Genomic DNA, 22,301 nt, shown 5'->3' on the forward strand with positions numbered 1-22,301 from the left:
AGCATATCATTTTTCTACCGCAGTCAACAATGACGATAGCATAATGTCATTATTCCACCGCAGACAACAATGACGAAACTGAAGACAGTATGATATCATTATTCAACCGCAGACGACAATGACGACACTGATGAGAGCGTAGTAACATTATTCCACCACAGACAACAATGACAAAAATGACTATAGCAGGATACCATTATTCCACCGGAGACAACAATGACGAAACTGACGAGATTAATACCATTACTCCACCACAGACGACAATGACGACACTGATGAGAGCGTAGTAACATTATTCCACCACAGACAACAATGACAAAAATGACTATAGCAGGATACCAATATTCCACCGGAGACAACAATGACGAATCTGACGAGATTAATACCATGACTCCACCACAGACGACAATGACGACACTGATGAGAGCGTAGTACCATTATTCCACCAGACAATGACGAAACTGACCATTGTTTAAACCATTAATCCACCACAGACAACAATGATGAAACTTGACATCATGATACCATTATTCCACCACAGACGACAAAGATACTGACGACAGCATGGTACCGTTATTCCACCACAGACAACAATGATGAAACTGACTAAAGCATGATACCATTATTTCACCGCAGACGATAATGACGAAACTGACGACAGCATGATACCATTATTCAAATACAGATAACAATGACGAACTGACGACAAGCGTGATACCATTATTCCACCGCAGACGACAATGATGAGAGCGTAGTACCATTATTCCACCACAGACAACAATGACGAAACTGACTATAGCATATCATTATTCCACCGCAGTCAACAATGACGACAGCATGATGTCATTATTCCACTGCAGACAACAATAACGACAGCATGATGCTATTATTCAAATACAGAAAACAATGATGAACAGACGACAAGCGTGATACCATTATTCCACCGCAGACGACAATGATGACATGATGAGAGCGTAGTACCATTATTCCACCACAAGACAACAATGACGAATCTGACTATAACTTATACCATTATTCCACCGCAGACAACAATGCTGAAACTGACGACTTGTACCATTATTCCCCCACGGACGACAAAGAGGAACTGAGAACAGCATGATACCGTTATTCAACCGCAGGCGACAATGACCAAACTGGCAATAGCGTGGTGCCATTATTCCACCTCGGACAACAATGGTGAAACTGACTATAGCATATCATTATTCCATTACAGACAACAATGACGAAACTGACGACAGCATACCAATATTCCACCGCAGACGACAATGGTTAGAGTGTAGTACCATTATTCCACCTCAGACAACAATGGCGAAACTGACTATAGCATATCATTATTCCACCACAGACAACAATAAAGAAACGGACAACAGCATGATACCATTATTCGATGGCAGACAACAATAACGAACTGACGACAGCATGATACCATTATTCCACCATAGTTAATTATCTGTTTCAAACTTTTCTTGTGTAAAATGTTGTTATACTAGTGAAATTGAAAGGAACCCTCTTTAATAAGGCCTCCAACATGGATCTCCTTAGTAGATACAATCAGGAAGACATGACCTCTTTAGTAGATACAATCACGAAGGCATGAAACATACCATCATCATATGGTAGCGATAAATTGGACATATCTTGACAAAACATCAACAAGACAACACTTTAACAGCCCTTCCATTGACACTAGAGTTAAAGCCAAGAAGAGATAACATGGCGTCATACCATTGTGTTGGAAATGCGCAAAATTAACCCATCATGGGAACATCTTCAGAAAATGGCCAGAGACAGGCCAAGACATTAAAACTAGCCCTTAAGGGCAAAGAAAAGAGATTTTCGTAAAATGTTTTATTTTTTTTTACACCAGCAGTCTGAATACTATTACATGGCAATTTACACAAAAAATATCAAATTTGCTTGAATTAGAAGTAAAATTCTGGATACTTGAAAAAATTCTGTAACAATAACTCTTCTCTTCTAATATGGAGGACTGCAATGGCTTGCTAATGTTTCGCAGTAATTTTGAATTGAAAGCATATTTAATTTACACATGATCAAAATTGACATACAAGTTACTGCAATAGTAATTTTAGAACTTTAACTTCTATAGCATTAAAAAAAATTACAAAAACATTAAGTGGTAAATGTTGTTAAAATATTGTAATAAAGTGTACAAAAAAGAACAAAGAAAAAAAAACAAAAACAATAAAAGTCCCCACTATGAAAAAAATCTTGATGATTCAAACCCTTGTTTGTTCACAGAAACAAAATTTTACTACTGATGAATGATGGACAGCATTGACATGGAAGCAAAATGGATTATCTCCCTTAGAACTACCTGTACAATGTAATACAATGTACTTTAGAATTAATATCATTGGACTGGATCTCTGTTGATACTAAATAATTAAGTGTAAGTTTTAAATCAGGAAAAATGCATGTCCATAACCCACAAATATGACAGAATAATTTTACTCAAGGATACTTTCTTTATTTGAAAAGATTATACTTTGATCTCTACATCAATAGATTTGTTCAGAATAATTTTTTAAGAGAATGTCAGAAAAAATAAATTTTTGACAGAATTAGCTGCCCTTGAAATGTTCATTTTGTGTGCATTTCACTGAGATTATAACTCACCATACCAAAATTGTATGCTTTTCAAGTGCACTGTGGTGTGGTGTTAAAATAAAAAAGAAGTAATATTGACATGTATTTTTTTTTTTGCCTGATAACAATTTTTTCCAATTTAGCCAATTACCAATAATGTTTTTAAATTTGGAAATCTCTACAACTGAATGAATAATTACAAATGAACACTACATGTACATGTATTTTATAAGTTATTAACTTCACTCTTCAACATGCTGAAGTGCAAGTTCAAACAAATAATCAAGACACAATGTATAATACATGAAAAACCTTCGATAGCTTAGTTCTACAACTAGAGAAAATAATTCCATCTTAAAAAAAGAATCCAAATAGTCTGCCTTTCATGCGATAATCCATATTGGCAGAGTACATAATTAAAGACTCCGTGAATTGGCAAAGTCGCTTGAACTATAAGCAATCTTTAAATAGTCCATGTTGACTGCATCCTGAAGATGAATACATATTCCACAGACTCTATTGTAATGTGTCACATTTTTGATGGACATTAAATATTAGGTTTGTCATTAATATCCATATTGATCATGATAAAATATGTTGGATTCGCCCATTATCGGAAAATCCAAATTCACTAAGTGTTTAAAACCAACTTCCACCATGCCTTGGCCATCTACATGTATACACGAATATTGTTCCTAGTGTATCAGAAGATAAATTCCAAATCATTCTACTGTTCAATGTACATGAACATGTAATTCCATAAGGCTAGGCCTCATTAGTTCTAAAATAAAAACTGGGTTTATCCATCTCAGGAAAAAGCCTTGTTAACAAGTCACTTGAGATTTCCTATTAAATTGTCAGACTTTGGTGGAATTGAATTATAAATAATTGATGTAAACATATTTACAGTGGGTATCCAGGGGGTTCATGGGGTGGTGGAAAATTTGTGTTACATGTATCTTCATTCAAAATATCCAATGAGCAAATAATGACCTGAGTGCCCTTGGGAGACTCCCCTTTTTTAAAATTTCTCAATCCAACTCTGTAAGTACATTGTACATACACACGAAAACGAAACATATATATTTACAAAAAAAAAATAAAAATGAAAAATAAACAAATATTGTAAATAAATAAATGTGCATTCTACTCATGCCATGTACATTTATATACTGATAAAAATTACATTTAAACGTAGATGATGTACTGTACACATGGTAAGTATTGAAGAAATCTCCATGTATTTACAATTAGTGAAAATAATTTCCAGTTTATTTACTTAAAGTCAAAAATATTTAAAATTTCAAGAAAAAAAATGAATATACATGTAACTTCAGAAGGATTTATAAATGTACAGTACATGAAGAAATGTATTTAAATTAAAAAAAAATTAAATTTGACTTGCATGCACATGTACAAGGATATCACAAGTTGCCAAAGTTGAAGGTGAAATGTCTTGTAAAACAATTCAAATCCTGGATAAAAATAAAAATTAAGTACAGTACATGTTTTTACATACTACTTCTTTTACAGTTTCATTTTAATTTTTTGAAAGTATTGTTTTTATAATGAGTCATTAAAAAGATACATAAGTGTACATGTATTCATAATATTTATAACTACAATAAGTTATATTTGTTTACAGTGCCTAAAATGTTCATTGTTTTAAAGAGTCTTTTCAAAGAATATACATGTACATGAAGAAATGTATTTAAATTTTTTTTAAAAATATATCATTGATATAATGAATTGATTCATGAAAAATAACAAATAAATATTTCTTAAATCATATGAGTATGACTAAATCAAAGATAGAAACATGAAAATGATAAATACAACTATATACATGTACAACAACAATGAAGTGAACAGATTTTCACTGATGACACATCTAGATACATGTATTTGAAAAACTTGATGAAGACCAAGACTTATTAAGAAAGAAATATAAAATAATTTCCAAAAAAATCAATCATTTTACTAAATAAACTAATTTTGTATTATTTTCTTTAAAGATTTTTAATTAAGTTAATTGCAAAATGTATAACATTTATGTAAATAAGTTATTAAAGATAATTAAGTCAGTAAATTAAAACATGTTTCTGAAAAACATTTCTTAGAATAAAAAGATAATTTCTGAAATTGTTATAAAGATTTCTGATAACTTAAATCATTATAGATTAAACATATTTTATTTATTTTTAAATCTGAATTTGTTTAATAAATTAATATTGTCTTAGCCCATCAAGAGAAAAAAAAACACCAAATCATTCTAAATGCACCATTCAAACTACATATACATGTTATAATCTTATTAGTCATAAATACACGAACTGGCATTGTTCCTCACATGAATCATTCATTAAATTTGAACTAATTATAAAATACAGGTATAGGTGTTAACATAATTACAGTGGCGGATCCAGGGGTTCAGGGTGTAACCCCCCCCCCCACCAAAATAATTATTAATTTTTGTAATCTATGGACCTTAATGAGCAAATAATAACCTGGCACCCCTCCCCTTTTTCATAATTTCTCCATCCGCCCCTATTAGTGCTAAATATATAAAATCAAATACACATACATGTACATATATATTTACAACAACTGACTTAAAAATCAACATTTTTAATTTTAATTATTTTCAGTTTTCAAACGAGAAAATTTCATTTATTTAGAAACATCAAAAAGCAAATACATACAACAAAAAGCAAAAATTATTTTCAATGATGACACATCTACATGTAAGTACATGTACATGTATTTGACAATCTTGATGAAGACCAACACTGATTGATAAAAAAATATAAATTAAATTTATTTTACACTGTACTCAATATGAAATTTCTGAACTATTTGAAAGATTTTTTATAAGTTAATAATTATCATATTTTTGTAATCTTATGCCAAGATAAAAGTAGAAAGTTCTGTCAAATATTGTTAAGATTTTGAAAATAAAGTCGAAAAATTAAATCATGTCTCTTTTCTTTTAATCAAGTTAATATCATATGAACAAATGCATGTTTATTTATGTCTGACAATTAAAAGAAAAGGTGGAAATGTCTGATATTATTAAAATCACTTTAGAAAAACAAACCTTATATACTCGAATTCACCTCAGCCTGTTTTTATTTTTTTTAATTGTATCATATTTCTGCTATTTACATTTAAGGAAGAAAAACCAGAAGTTCCGAATGAAAATGTTACAACTGGTACCTAATATATAAATTACCACATATAGTATTCAATTGACAGGGAACCAGAAATGTGGCGGGAAATCATGGTATTTCAGCTCTTCAATTGTGATAAAATAGGGAACATTTCAAAATATCCATAGAAACAAGATGGCGGATAAGCAATACGCTCAATGCAAAATTCTCATAAAAAATAAATATGGAAATATTTCGATCTCGGAGGTAAGAACGAAAAATATTTGTATGAAAGTTGTAGTACAGAACGACATGAATAAAATGGCAATTTTTTAAAAAGAACTTATGAGTAATTTAAAAGATAATTAAAAAAAAAACTTCAAACAGGCTGAGGTGATATCGAGTATACATATAAAAAATAAAGTCAAAAAATTAAATCATGTTTCTTTTCTTTTAATCAAGTTAATTATCACATGTTTATTTATGTCTGACAATTAAGAAAAAGGTGGAAATGTTTTCTTACCTTGAAATCTAATTAATCTCAATAATTTGTTTATCTCAGTGTTGGTTCTCCATCAAAAGTCAATATACAGTAAATATCCTGACCACCTTATTGTCATCAACAACAGTGAGATGATGAGTCACTTTATCATAATGTACACACCGAGGGTAATACAACTCATCATCTCTACCGACTACAACTTCATGTTTATCTCCGTCCCTTGAAATTAGTAATAAATTATGTCTGCCATAATCACACACAAAAATATTCTGCTGTTCATCCATTGATATTCCAAGAGGATATGACATTGTATTGTGATCCTTGAATGTAAAGATAACTCTGAGGTCAGAATCTAAGACAGTAACTGTGTCGTTGTTTTTGTGAGGACAGGTATAACATATTCTGTTGCCATCTGTGTCTATATATGAATAATTATAAACAGTCTGGTCATCATGGAGTTTGTCTATTTTTTCTGTATCTATATTAATTTTTCGGATTCCTACCTTAGGTACACAGAAGTATAAATGTCCATCACTATGTGTAATTCCACTGACATCACTCTTTATCTGAAGTGTTTTAATGATTTTACTCCTGTCTACATCTATGATGGAGATTGTTTTATGGAGAGGATTAGAAACAGCAACATGGTTCTCATTGATGACTGTTACATCCTGTGGTCTTCCTCCATTAAATCTGACTGATGATTTGTGTTGACCATTACTGTGTAGTATGTTTACTACACCATTGTCCCCATCAGTCAACACCAGGAGTCCATTAGGCAGCGTACAACAACCAAGATACAAACCTTGACGTGCTGTAAACTGTTGTTTAAGTGTCAGTTGTCTGGGGAATCTTGTCTTCACCTCTGCCTGACCTATGTTTGGTTTGTTTATGTCTATGGATGTTGTATTTTTTTCTTTTGATACTTTAATGTCACACAGAGTTTTTATTCCAAAAATTGTGTCGTCTGCTGTGATGTTTTCATTCATTTCTATGTCTGTATTATCCATGGCTCCTTTTTCATATAATTTGTGTAAGATTTCTTCTGATTCTTCAACTTCTCTCTCCATTTGTTTTGTTGCAATGAATGTTTCGAAATTTGATGCCTGTTTCTTAATGAGTTCCTCCTGTTCCAATAATTCACCAAGTTTTCTTTTATTTGATTCCAGGATTTTTGTGGTGGCTTTGACTTCATTTATATTTTCATTTACAACTGACTCTAACTCTGATAGTGTTTTGTTTTCTAGTTTCTTAATTTGATCAATAAGATTTTTTGTTTTTTTTTTCACCTCAGTTGATAGTTTTTCCTTCTTTTTCTGTAGTTTTTTCACATTTTCTTCCCTATCAATGATTGCATTCAAGACAGCTTCATGATTTGTTTTTATATTGGTCCACAAATCCTCGAAAACTGCAGATGATTTTACTTTACAGATGACATCTTCTATATCTAAAGTGTCTTTACACTTTTTATGGGACTCCAGTCGACATTTTTGACAAATAACAGAGTCATGAGATCTACAGTAATATTGATATCTTTGCTTGTGTTCTTCACAGTCGAGTTGAATTTTTTTGTTGATGAATGATGCCATTTTTCTGCAATATAAAGAGAAAACTATGAATTTTAATTTTAGTCCAGGAGACAATTCTCTTAAAATCAATTATATATAGCTTAGTATAATCTCTTTTTGGGATTTGGCATTGGTTATATTTTTTTGTTTTGATGTTGGTGGTCAAAGCAAACAAATTTCTCCAGCGTCAAATCCAAAAGCAGATAAAGCTTGTTACAAAATGTATTTTTTTATCGACTTTTGAAGGAGTTTAGACCTTTCATACAGGTTAAAATCAGTTACATACAGCTGTGCTGCGAAACGTAGCTTGAACTATTATTTTGTGATTTGGCACGGACGATATTTTTTTCTTTTGACGGTGGTGGATTCAGCTTATTACCGATTTTTTTTTTATCAAATCATAGAATGAGTTTATATAAACCTTTCATCTTTCAACTACCCTGTGCTTTTATGAGCAACTCGGCGGGTGTTTCTAGAAAAGCAGAGGACACTTAACCTACTTTGTATGTATTATTTTAGTTACATGTACTTCATGTTCTTTTTTTTTTTGGTATATGTCTGTTTTCCGTGTCTTGTCTTTGTCACTGTATTACTTTCATTTGATTTCTGCTAGAACCTTGGTTCCCTTGATTACTATTCATACAGTGGGTAAACCCTCATGGAGCGGAGTGGTCAAAATACTAAGCCTTTTGATCTGACTTTGCAGATACGTACATCAGTCGTTTTAATTGTAGCGACAAGTAGCAATATTTGACTCTTTTCTTGCTATTTGTCACTAATGTTCAAACGTCTGTGCGTACATGTATATTAAGCCCTTGTTTTCCGTTAAAAAAATCCAAAGTTGTGAATACACAGGTTAAACCTACTCCAGCAATGCTAGAGTAGGGAGGTCGGTAGTGCGTTTATCGATATTCTTGCGAGTGCAAAATTCTCAATTTTGAGTCAACTTTAACACGTTAGAAAATGGTTAAAAATCCATTGCATGACAATAAAAAATATATGTAATTGAAGATGAGACATTTCTCTTTCTAAATATACAACTTTCATTGTTATTGGAGTTGATGGTCATTTGGTACAAACGTTTGAAGTGACGATACTTTGAGAAAAATGGCCGCCTGAAAAACTATGTGTCAAAGATCATACCTATTTCAAAATTCATTCCGCAAGCTATTACTGGACCGATTTTCTTCATTTATGGCTTAAATTTTTGGAAATATCTTCAATTTTGATAATCCGGTTGTCAGGCTAATTTTTTTGTTACAAAACATATTTTTTACGTAATTTTAAGGAAAAACATGTTGAAAATAAATAGTTTTTGCGTACCCGGAATGCACTGACAGTCGGATTCCGAAAATTTAATCCTTTCTGCGTTCATCCGTAACCCTGGTTTCAGAAGAAAAACAATAATAGCTTGCGGAATCGATTGGATATTAGGGTGGTCAGGGCGTGGTTTTCACAAAAATTAAAGCGGGACCGGTTATCGTTCTTGCTAACCGGATGTTACTGATCCGCCATAGCTTCTGTTAAGATTTTCGAACACTCGTGGATAAATGCCTTTTACCGACTGTTTTCTGGACGGATTTTTGACTGGTGGTGCAGACAACGATGGACCTAGGCCATGGAGGCCAATCACTTACGGTAAGTACCTAAATTATGTCTAATATAAGCCTAATCGCCCTGTTTCCGTAAGGTCAAATTCTAGAATGACCTTTTATCATCTGCAAGCTTAAAAACTATATTCACCTTCTTGGAAGGTCTGATTTTCGTTTGATTCTGCATGAGCTGACTTAAAAAAGATTACTCTCATTTAGCATTAGTTGGAATATGTTTCCATAACATTTTTATTAAACGATGAATATGTAATGAGGTAAATTCTCCCAACGTTTGATTGCAATCCATTCAAAATCTTTCGGACTTTATCGACTTTCCTATATTATCGGAAGTCTCTGTATTTTACCTAGCTTTTTTCTATTGGTTGGGAGAATTTGCACATATTGCATTTAATTTCCTTGATAATTCAATTTTAATTTATATGTAGTGCCCAATTTATATGAAACTCACATGTTTAAGCATAAACCTTCTTTATATTCATTTTAACTGCATCTTCTTAAGTTTACTTTATATATTCATACTGTACAATTTTTAACAGCTAACTTACATATTCATTTTTTAGAGGATTGTAGATGCTCTACTTATTTAATATTCATATACATGTACAATTGCTTGGAAAAGGTTTAAAATCCTAGTAATATACATTATTTATCATTAAATTTTAATTAATTATGGTTTAATATTTTTTTGGCCTTTTTAGGATCACATTGATTGACTCATAATACCAATCTTTTGTTGTATGTATATGAAACATACTTGTACTATTGTTTTTTCTTCTAATTATTGATTTATTTCAGAAGAAAGTATTAGTAAACAGGCTGCCTAAATATTTATTTTATTTTGTCATATAAAAAGTAAACACTGATGTAAATTTTATTATGATTTAGTTTTATTTTCTGTTTGTTTTTCATCATTTTAGTTTCATTTTGTTGAGTTCTGGAGATGTTTCGAAGTCATGGTAAGTTAGTTTTTATACTTTGATTTAGTTTAGTAGCTTTATTTATTTTAATAATAAAACTTTTGAGTCTTTTAATTATGGTAATAAATAAGCATTTACATTTGAATCATATATTACTTACATGAACTGTCGATTAGTTTTGTGTTTAGACTCTGCTTTAAAACTGCCTCACAGTACATATTCATTGAATTCCACTACTTGTTTATTTCAGATGGCCTGAGCAGCATAGTGGGCTATGCTATGAGACGAATATGGACTGAGTCTGAGGTAGGACCATGTGGGGTACAGTAAGTAGGGTAGTTCCAGACACACCTGAACCCGATAACCTGATTGGTAAGAGAGTTCAACACTTGATAGAAGAACCAGACAGATCACGCAGCGAAATTATTCATATTAAGTTATTTAACATAACATTAATATAACCTTATAAAACAATCTTCTTGTTTTGAAATGAAGATAATTATTCTGGAAAAGGAAGTTTGGTGTTTTTAACTCCTCGCCACATCTTTTGTCAACCGCTTTGTGAGCAACCAACATCAAATAAAGTTTTACATTTTTTCAGATTGTTAGCAAACCAGATTATGATTTAATAGAAAGTAAACTAATTGTAAGTAAATTGATAAGGTAAATGATGTTAATAGGTGTAATGTCCTTATGTACATAATCTCTTTTGTAGATTTGGCAGACATAGTAGATCCTGGTGAAGAAACCCTTCTGGCCTGAAATGGAAACTTCGAAAAGTTCATTAAACTTGATCAAATGATGATATTTTGTTTATTATCATTTAATGTACATAATAGTACACATGAGGAAACAGCTAGGGCTTCAAAGTTCCATAGTGAAAGGATGCGCATTGGTTCAAGTCAATGTATTCATAAAAATTTTCTCAATTTCTTGGGAAAACAGCATTTGTTTTTGAAATTTTATTCAATTTTAACATAATAATGAGATTATTATTATGTTAAAAGACCCTATTTAAACAAGAAAACATTACAAGACTACATTAGGAATCTTAGAATTGACCAGACCTTGATATAATATTATTTTGCCACTTTTTGCGGGAAAAATGTATGTTTATTTTGATTATCGTCTGGCTTCATTTAAGGTATAGGCCTAACAAATTTTCATCCACATTAAACATTTTATAGCAAAATAAGATGAAAGTATCTTCATGTGATAGCTTAGATTCTAAGCTTTAAAATGGTACCACATAAGTATATGGTAGGTTGATATTTTGATAAATATAAGCATAAATATGCGTTTTTTTTTTTAAATCTGAAATTTTCAAAAATGTTCGATTTACCCCCATTTTTCAACATTTGCTTGTTGGTTTTTAAATATAATTCAATTATTTCTTGATAAAAATGTGTTTTTACATATTTAATCACAATAACAATAACTGTCATGTGCTAAAAACTGCTTTTAAATTCAAAATGTCTTTTTTTGTCTGACCTTTCGCCATTTTTTCCACTGAAAATAGCTCTAAAATTTACCCTAAAATGTAAATTTTCGACCTCAAAAATTTTTTTTGAGCTGAAAAACATGATTTTTCAAGTCAAGCAACTTTATTGCCACACAAAACAAGTGACAGAAAAAATTAAATATTTTTTTTGAATTCTTAGTAAGCAAAAATGTATTTTTTTGTTGAAAAAACGCATTTAAAAAAAAGGGGGTCTGCCGCAGTGTTTCTGATTCCAATGAAAAACAAATCAGAGGTTTTGACATAATATTTGTTTATTTATTTCTGTTTAATGGATTACTCTTGAAAGAACAGCAAAGTATCAGATTTCTACTACCTTCCAATTTCCAAATATGAATATCCAAAAATGGCACTTTAATTCACGATGCTGTTGACACATAGCAAAAAAAAAAATAAGTCCAAAGTGTTTTTTTGCCAATTTTAAAAAAGTGTAATTTTCTTTGTATCTAAGATACAAGTTTCCTGAATGGCTTAAATCAAAGTATGAAATGGCTTTATTTAAATGATTAAGACACAATGTATGAATTTCTTTATCTGTTTGACTTATGTGGGCCACAGAAGTGCCCAAAATGTGACATTTTTGCCTTCGCAAGAAAAATGACCAAAATTTTTAACTTTAAATTGTAATAACTTTTGAACCCCTTGACCGATTTTAAAAATTTTTGCACCAGTAAGTTACATTTCTTGGGCTCTTTCAAACTAATATAAACTTGTACATTTTCTATATACTTCATATTTTGACTGACCTCCCTAGCTAGAGGCCATCTGGCAAGCTATTTTCTGACTTGGTGCCATCCTACGAGTTGGGGTATGGGGGAACGGAATTCAAACTTCTTACGTTGTAGGAGTAAGGTTAAACCTCTCAGGAATCTCTAATTTAAGTACTAGCATGTCTAATCCCTTTCGGGATCGGTGGTGGTCAAAACAAAATTATATCTCCTGCACCGAATCTCAAAAGGTTACTGTCATGTCTTAATTTGGCACAACCGTATATATCAAGTTTGAAAATCCACACAGTTATTGAGGGACAATATGTTTGTATGACTTACAGACATGCAACACAGTCAGGGATTTAAATTAGCGGTGTTCCTGCGCCTTTCAGACAGACGCGGAGTTTCTGTTTAAATGATGACGTATGTCTGCGGGTCTCACTAATTGACGACAAGAAGTGACAAAAAGCGACAAGAAAAAACAAGTCGAATAGCGCAAAGAAAATTTTGTTTTCATTTAAACAGAGAATTACAATTGTTTATTTATGTGTTTGATTTAAAGCAAAAAAAAAAAGAATAAGAAAATATTGTTTTAAAAACCAGGAAAAGAATATTTTTCAGGTAAAAATGTGAAGATAAAAGGTTGTTTGAAATATTTTCAAAATGATAGTAGCCTCAGGAAGATTTTTTGCATTAAAGAAAAATAATAAAAAAGAAAGAGATAAATCAATAAAGTTACAGGAAAACTGACTTCAAAATATGTTATAAAGATTCAATTCTCTCATTTATTAGAATAAGGTATATTGCTGAACTTGGTATTATTTTTGCAGTTTTCATATCTCTCAAAATAATAACCCATTTTATCATATATTTTGAACTAATTTCTTCTATAACAATGCATTTTGCCATATTTTTTTTTCTTTCATTAAAGAAAATATATAAACAACTGCGCTTTAAAGCACAGGATATGCCAGTTGCCTTTTTAACTTGTCCTTATGTTTTAATGAATTTATATGATCAACTAGAAATACTGTGAAACCCTCCCCCCAAAAAAGTAAATAAAAAAATGCTAAAAAAAATTGCATTATAAATGCTACCTCAATATTAACTAAGTTTGTTGTCTTGAAATTAGTAATAAATTATGTTTGTCATGATCACACAAAACTATTCTGCTGTTGATCCATTGATATTCCAATAGGCCGTGAAATCTGACTTCGAAATATGTCATCAAAATTCATTGAATATAAAAAGACACAATGAAGATAACAGTGAGAGGGGATTATTTGTGTAAATTTAAATGATAACTTTTAAACAAGAAAATATTAAAAAAAAAAAAAACAAAAAAAAACGGTTGTCAGAAATTTAATACAATGTCGAGTTACCGGTAACTTTATTTACCAGGTACGTGAACAATCTAAATTTGATATTTTATTTCTAACTTTTATAATTAGAATTTTAGAAGTAAAGTTTTTAGTTGAAGTACCATTTAAAGCAACTTAGTAAATGCAAAATAATTAAATTCTTATTTATCAAAATAAATAAACGAAAAAGTATATTAATCAAATAAATAAAAGTATAAAAAGTATTAAGCTTAAATAATTAGAAAAATATATTTTGATCAGTGTGTACGTTTAGGACAATAAAGAGTAAAAACTTGATATCTTTATTTACCAGGCCAGCCTCGAAAGCATGCAGTGTCCGATGGGCCACGGACAAAAAACAAAAAAAATACACGTACGCCAGAGTCATATCAAGAAAATACCACCACCGCTCCACCAGACTCCCCAAACACCAAAATGTCACTCGAAAAGAAAACTATAGTGACTGTCCATAAAAACGTGTCGGAGGGGGAGGCAGTCGACATCTCGAGGAACCATGCCATGCCCTTAACCTCTCAGCTCCGACCATATAATTTTTTTAGAATAAGGCATATTGCTAATCTTGGTATTTTTAAGTTTTCATATCTCTCTAGATAATAACCTATTTTATAATATATTTTGAACTAAGTTCTTCTATAACAATGCATGTTGCTATCTTTTTCTTCCATTAAAGAATAAAAAAATCACCTTTTCTTTTAATCATACCACTGAATATTGTTTCCAAGTAATTTCCTTTTTGTTATTTCACATAAAACATGTTTCCATACTTTTATCAATTTGAAAACACATCAAATCAAATCTAATATATATAGAGATATAGTTTATTTATGAATTGTAGTATCTAATTTGTTCTAACTGTTCATTGGTCAAATTGAGAAAATATGTTTTTTTTTTTTAATTTTAAATTTGTATCAATTGACTTCCGTTTTTTTCTAAATTTTCCTAAAAATAATAAACTCATTTTTTCAATAATTATCTCATTTTTTCCTATGTCACTTTATTTTGCCTATAAATGAAAAAAAAATATTGTCGCTTGAATTTCTCGAATTCTTGACCTTTCTTGTACCCACTTGACACGTCTTGTCACTAATTAACTATTAATTTCTATAGGAAACATTTTGTTAGTATTCTCTGTACTCCAATCCAAAACTTTACATGCAAATGTAAAGCAGCATCAAAATCCATTCCTTTACATGTAAATGTAAAACAAAATTAAATCCGCATCTTTACATGTAAATTATGTAAAGCAATACCTTTATTTGCCTTCAGCAAAGCAATACCTCCTTAACACTCTAAGTGTAAAGTCATACTCGTATATATAAATGGGCTAAAAAAAAACAAATTAAGACAATATTAATTTGCCGACCAGCCAACCGTACAAGATAGACTTACAAAGATAGGGGGAACCGAAGAAAAAGTAGAGCGTCTATAAACCTAGTTTTTGTGTTTGACTTCTAATCGTTTCTCTAATGAATCGGCAACGTACCCGTCTTTGCTTGTATCTGACCTGCACCTTCCATGCCTCTTCCAACACCTATCATTTACGTTGGAATTAACAACTGCTGTAGCACCCCCTGAGCGCATGGAATGTAAACCTAAATTCAAACTATTGTCAATCATCCTCAACCTGTTTAGAATACTGTGACGTGCAGCTGTATAACTCAGTTCCTTGTTTTTGTAAATCAATTTGCATACGGACTTGCTCCTAAATATGGGTCTGAACAGATGATAATCAGAAAACAAATTTATGTCCGAGCATTTAACATACCTATTAAACATATTTAAAGGGCAAGCCACCGTTGAACCTTTCGCAATGACAACCTCATTACCATGTCTGTATTGATCAGTTTTAGATTTGTTTATATAAATAACTAAGTAATCATCAAAAACCTTAACATCTCTGCAAAGTAAAGAACTTATTTCATCATATCTGAGGAACCCAGCGTAACTCAAAAGAATCATGGTTAGATCCCTAATGACCAATAAATCTTCTGAATCCTTAAATTTTCCGCAAAGTTTTATCAATAAATCCGTATCAATACAGAAGTACCTGTGAAGTCCGAAACGAAATCAATATAACATCAAACGAAACGAAGAACGAAATCGAAAGAAATGAAATATAACAGAACCAATCAAACCAGATCCATTATTTAAATATAGAAATTGAATTATAATGAAATTGTCCCAATAATCATTATAATTAATAGGATTTTAGTCTATGCCAATGATGGACGGAGCACTTGTGCAATCGTCTACTTCCGTCAGAATATTTTAGCCATTAATAGTTCTGATCTTACATTCCACATACATGTATATAGGTCGCTGACGCTCCGTTAAAACAATTAATTATGTTTTGGGTAGGAAGGAGAAACTATTTGAAAATATTATACGTTGTGAAGTGGCTCAGTTAAACATACATAAGAATAATGAATAAGTTAACAATAGCCACATTTAAAGGTAAAAAAGGAACTACATACGAGTATATTCAAGTTACCTATTTATTTTTAAATGCATAATAAATCATTTGATGTTTAACTAGAAATGAAAACCCAGCGAGATTGTAAATAGTCTTCAATCATAGAAAAGGAATGATAAAATGAATGCCGAGTACTAATTGGGAAAACTGTCTTATGCATGCCTTGAGGCAGTGGTTCCAGTCAAGAAACATTATAAAGAAAGGGATGTCATGCTTTTATTTGCCGCTCATTGTTTGCCCATTTTTGTTACAAAAAGGTAGCATAACCCCCAAAACCATCCTGACGTATCATCAACTGTATCATAAATATATTTTTATTACGATTACCGCCTCATGACAACGGAAGCTACGAGATGGCAAATAAAAATGAAACTTTGCATAGACGATGGCATAGGAATTTCGATAATGCATTTCGTGGGAATTGTGCCATTTTTTGGTCTGCTATTATTGCTTTTTGCAAGATTAATCATTATATTTTGCTATTTTGGCCATGATTGGTGGAATTATATCACAGGGGCTTGCTCCTACTATCAAATATGCAGCCCGACTCTATATATTAATAAATATTGGTGGTGATACCTGTGTTTATTTATTAGGTTGTTTGCAGGGCAGTAATAAGTAATAATTATATTTGATTTTATTCGGGGGGAGGGGGGTTGAGTTGAATCGAGTTACCCCAAAATCTGGTATCCCCGTTTTCTTGTTATATACTATTCGGACTGCATATTTGGGAGTGGGAGCAAGCCCATGTGATAGTATTTTAATACTTTATCGTTTATGTTATTGTACATGTCTCTGGATTAGGTGCCCAAAAACTAAGCGCTTTCACATGACACATAGGTGTCTATGAAACAACTTGTAGCACTTGAGCTATTAACCTTATCAACTGAGAAATGAAGATAGTTGAGTGTAACACGTTTCTAAGAATATGATTTATTTCAATGATTTGTCGCTTAAGGAGTTAGAGCTGGGGTAAGGGACGCCTCTTCAATCAGTGATATGGTTGCATCATATTCGATTTCACCAGAGCATATAACGCTTTCATTTGAAACGTAATGAAATCAGTCCAAGTTACTTGATGCTTACATGAGATTGATGTCAAATGCAGAATACAAACGTTATGATAATTTGTAAGAGTTATATCCTTTACCCTATATCTACCTCCTTAAATTTGAATTATTTAACAGACAGTTTCGACCTGGGGGTCGATAAACTGTATTTCGTCCTGAAAATTTAGAAACTGGGAATGGTCAACTAGTAGTTCGTAGTTCAATTATGGGCTATATCGGAGTATTCCATGTAAACCGATATCGAACCTGAACAATAGGCAAACTGGCACGTTACTATGGTGTATTATAATGCATTTTGGTGTGCGTGTTTTTAAATGTCCTTCATAATCAGAATGGTGAATTTAAGAAAAAATGAAACGGTGAGTTTAATATTAACCATTTATAACAATAACCTTATGTTAAGATACGTTTGAATTCGATTCCCGTACTTTCCTTTTATTCCATATTTTGCAATACGACGAATATTTGAGGCGCTAAAACGATCGATATAAATTGATTTAGTACATGAGTACTTTGATTCTACATCATGAATCACTTCTACCATTGGCAGTGCCTGAATTCTACGTGGATTGTTACTTGAATATACATGTATTAATACTTGTTATATATGGATTTAACGTGTGTACATTGTATGTGGCAGACCTCATTCTGTTTTGATATTTAAAAAAAAAACAAAAACAGAAACAGAAACAAACTAGTCTTAGTCTTAAAGTTTGACCCTTGACATATTTATCAACAATTATGAAATAATAAAGTACGGACAATATAAGAAGATGGTACAATGAACTGAAGTAAATGCTGAATGGAAAAGTGAATCTTACTCTTTACTGGTCAGTATTCCCAATCAGCACGAAGTTAACTTATTTGAACGTTAGCCAGGAAAACGCCCTGTTGGTTTAGTATGGAATGTTATCTTTTTACTTCCTGGTATAACCACAGATTACACACGATTAGTTATGGAAGCTCATAGGGTACAACCAATTCCTAGTTTTTTTTTTCAAAATAAGTCAGAATAATTGGTTAAAACTCGTCTTGTCGACATTTCAAAGGTCAGAATGCTGTTTTATAAACAAACATGTCGACTTTTATCATCAATTATTTCTCGTTTTTTTTTCCTAGTTCAAATGATCGAAGTGTGTGCATTATACATGTATCCTGGCGGCTTGTTTTTGTCAACTTTGTAAACCACATGTCCACATGTTTAATTTCAATACATAATTACGCATGCGCAATCACGAATGTCGAACGCCTGTCAGATCGTTATTTACATGGCTAGTTCTACTTCCCATCAACAAATAATTTGCTGAAAGATAATTTATCTGAACAAAATGCATCATACTAAGCTAATGTAATGTTATTTCCACAGAAAACACAATATTAATGCTACAGGCGTATGCTTTTCTCCCACAGGCGTATTTTAACCTGGCAGGCGTATGCAGTCGTAATTAAGTAGGACCGGATATATCTGCCAATCAAAATCGAGCTACGTAAAGGACTTCGTCGACATTAAAATGATTTTTTTTAAATAATACTTCACTTGAGAAATAATTGCTTAAAATCACGTTTTTTTAATTAAATCATTTAAAGAAATCCTCTTTTCAAACTATTTTAATTCAGTATTATTTTAAATTTACGATTTTCGTCGTATCTCGAAAATGCCCGTATGCAAATACGATCAACGGCGGAATGCTTGAAATCGAAGTGCGACGAGAATACAATGATATCTTGGTAGGTATCTGTCGAAGAAGAAGCGAAGTTATATACCAAGAAAAGACACATACAACGACAATATTACCATGATGCTTGAAGCGGAGTTTTGACGGAGGTGCCAATAAATTCAAACCACACACAGTTACTGTACACAGGTTAATTTATAGCACGCCTGAACTTCGTCAAGTTCATGAAGTTTTTTCTAATATTGGGTAGGCATTGCCTAAACCAGCGAGCACCATGAGCTTTACCATATATGTACCGTCTGTGCGAAACTCGTAAAAATATTAAAGGATATTACAATGATTTTTTTTTTGGGGGGGGGGAGGGTGGGTGGGTGGAGGTGGGTCGACCCGCATGAAAATTTTTGTTTCGCAAGTTCAATATTTTTTTTAACATTTAAGCAGCAAGCAAAATCAATGTTTCTTTTTAAAAAAACAGTCTTGTTAATATATTTTTTACTTGAACATCCCCTCCCCAAAAAAAATCCAACCCCATACCCCCCTTTCCTCTCACTCTCAAAATGGTCAATAACTTTACAGCACTTTGCAATACTTAACATTTTTTATCCCTTAAGGGCATCTCTAGCAACATCAATTTTAGTTTCAATCTGTACAGATACCGAAAGTATTACAGTTCTCCACGGAAGGTTGGAATATTTTACATTTGACATAAACAAAGTTCAGATGACAGCTGCAAATTCCAAACAAGAAAATTATTGCCTTTCCTATCTTAGAAAAGCTATGCTGCGTTTTTGATAATATAATCAGAGTTATATTTTTTCTGAGGCGGGTTAGGTTCTTGACAACAACAACAGCGGAACAGCGGAGATACACGTACGTAAATCCACGTGTTTCCCAAAGTTTTTATAAACATAGCATTCACTTCTTTAAATAATTAAAACAAATTAGAAAAAGCCTTGAAAACTATCAGAAAAGATGAATTTATTTCTACTGAAACGCAATCTTAACCCATATTGTCTTATTTGTTTGATTGAAGGAAATGACGTATTTTCTCCGTAAGGACAGTCACTTTTTGTTACTTCCGGGACATGACCTTTTTTTTTTTTAGTGTATTGGGAAATTTAGAAAGTACACATAATAACCATAGAGCTTGTGGTGCTCGCTAATGATTATTATGGACAAATGTATTTTGGCTTCAGAAATATTAAATTGGTGATTTGTAATTTAAGTAACGTAAATTCCGCGACAAATTCTCCACAACAATCAAATACTGAATGGCAGTTTCTCTGTACTTCATTACATAGTGAAACCCAACAATTTAATTTCATACGTTCATTCTTTTTAAGGTATGGGTTGCAGTATACAGAAATGGTGATTTTTTTTAATTGTAAACATGGAGGTTTTGAGAATATAATTGTACCAACAAAGATAATCAATGGTGAGATGCAGACTGTTATTGTCCAGTCTGCAAAATTAATTAGATTACTAGATTACTTAAATAATACTGGTCATTATCAAAACAGGTTAACTAATTATGGAAGTGGTAACATGCATATGTGTGGTATATATTTCATGTATTCTAAAGAAAGATGTTGACATTTTCTCATGTAAATTCTGGATTGTGATGGGTATATAATACTGAATATTTCTTTAATTACCCTCAAGTTAAAGTGTGCAAATTTAAATAAAATGGTAGTAATTCAGGAATGGCTGTCTGTGCAGTAATATCCTCAATTATGTGATGCACACAACAGGTTTTGAGGTTTTGTAAACTAAAAGAGCGTTACATCCTTGTAACTTCAAAATACAATAACTTAGCATTTAATAATAAGTTTGTGATGTCACTGTCATACACATGTAGAAAAAAAGATGAAAAATAACTTCCTTTATGTAATCAGTCAAAATATTAAACTTAAAAAGATTTTTATAATACTACCTATGTACTTGTACATTATCATTCATGTATCACTGAGCAATCTGGACCCAAACAAGGGTACATTGTATATCTATTCTAACTTTTTATTTCAGATGAGTCGTTTACAGTTTGTCAGAAGAATTGAAACCAGATTAATGTCCTTGTATAATGTGGATGCTACTCCATGTGTTTTAAGCTCGATACTGTGATCTAAAACACAAATGCAGATACACGTACTGTAGTATAGTGCTTTGATTGAGAACTTTTGAAATTGTACTAGTTCAGACCCTTGAGCGTAAATGTAGAATTTTTTTCAAACCATTGTACATGCTATGTTTCTATTGCAATGAACTTTACAAATTATACTGTACAATTTGATGTATGGAGTCTTGTTTAAACCATTTAAGAGCAAACAATCTAAATCCAGCTTTTCTATTATACTTTAATTGGAAAAAAAAAATTCTTTAGTCCAACTCTCCGAATGTTTTCCGTGGGAAAAAATTCTAAGTTCCTACTTTCCGAATATTTTCCGATTGAAAAAAATTCCAAGTCCCTACTTTCCGAACATTTCCCGAGTAAAAAAAATTCGGTCCATATTTTCCAAACATTTTCTGAGTGAAAAATGCCTAAGTCCTCACTTTCCAAACTATTTCCAAAATTAAGTACAGATTTTCGAATAATATATTCAGAATTCCAAACTTAAAGCTCGGAATTCTGAGTAAAGTCAGAATATCCTGCTACGGGTTAACAGAGTAACAAAAGCAAATGAGCAACTCGGACTCCACTAAAAACTTTGAGCATGGACCTGGTGCACAGGTGGGGTAAGCTCCTCTGCTTTTCTCGAAACATAAAAAAAAATAAAAAATCAAGTCCTGTGTAGACGGAAGAGGAAAGGAAAACTGACTTTCTTATCTGCATTGCAGTACTTATTTTCACTGTAAAAAATGTTTGGTTATCCGTTTTATTTATTATAAGCTAAAGGAGTAACATATTTACTTAAAAGAGGTTAGAATAGCATATATCACAAAAAGATACTAGAATATCTTCTATGACGTCGCATTTGAAATGATGAAACTAAAGAAAATTTGTAGCCAGGTGCACATGGCCACAATTGTGTTTACTTTTGACCACATGATGAGAGTTTTGATTGGCTCAATGATATACATTTGATTGACACCT

General features: G+C 31.7%; 1 protein-coding gene and 2 long non-coding RNA genes across 4 annotated transcripts; 2 read left to right on the forward strand and 1 right to left on the reverse strand.

Annotated features, from left to right (window-relative positions):
* Positions 1 to 1,854: 1,854 nt before the first annotated feature.
* Positions 1,855 to 18,482, reverse strand: LOC148599711 (uncharacterized). 2 transcript variants are annotated; one of them, XM_088557266.1, is made up of 2 exons: positions 18,356 to 18,482; positions 1,855 to 7,875 (listed from the first exon to the last, which is right to left on the reverse strand). In XM_088557266.1, exon 2 carries the CDS (start codon positions 7,869 to 7,871, stop codon positions 6,363 to 6,365), a length of 1,509 nt encoding a protein of 502 aa, XP_088413392.1. In that variant the 5' UTR covers positions 7,872 to 7,875; positions 18,356 to 18,482; the 3' UTR covers positions 1,855 to 6,362. The 2 variants fall into 2 exon arrangements, with proteins under 2 accessions (XP_088413392.1, XP_088413394.1); XM_088557268.1 differs by lacking the exon at positions 18,356 to 18,482 and adding an exon at positions 12,949 to 13,061.
* LOC148599712 (uncharacterized) lies at positions 8,735 to 12,128 on the forward strand. The gene is made up of 2 exons (XR_015917669.1): positions 8,735 to 9,488; positions 10,631 to 12,128. It is a non-coding gene; the product is annotated as an uncharacterized LOC148599712 (long non-coding RNA).
* Positions 18,483 to 18,633: 151 nt separating the features above from the next.
* Positions 18,634 to 21,500, forward strand: LOC148599713 (uncharacterized). The gene is made up of 3 exons (XR_015917670.1): positions 18,634 to 19,262; positions 20,554 to 20,645; positions 21,236 to 21,500. It is a non-coding gene; the product is annotated as an uncharacterized LOC148599713 (long non-coding RNA).
* Positions 21,501 to 22,301: the final 801 nt, after the last annotated feature.

The sequence above is a fragment of the Perna viridis genome, chromosome 13 (assembly GCF_037379345.1).
Source record: "Perna viridis isolate PV_CMFRI_1.1 ecotype Kerala chromosome 13, ASM3737934v1, whole genome shotgun sequence".
NCBI lineage: Eukaryota > Metazoa > Mollusca > Bivalvia > Mytilida > Mytilidae > Perna > Perna viridis.

Bases quoted from the DNA above. Each gene is read 5' to 3' on its own strand.
- LOC148599711 (XM_088557266.1), bottom strand. From the start codon at position 7,871: ATGGCATCATTCATCAACAAAAAAATTCAACTCGACTGTGAAGAACAC.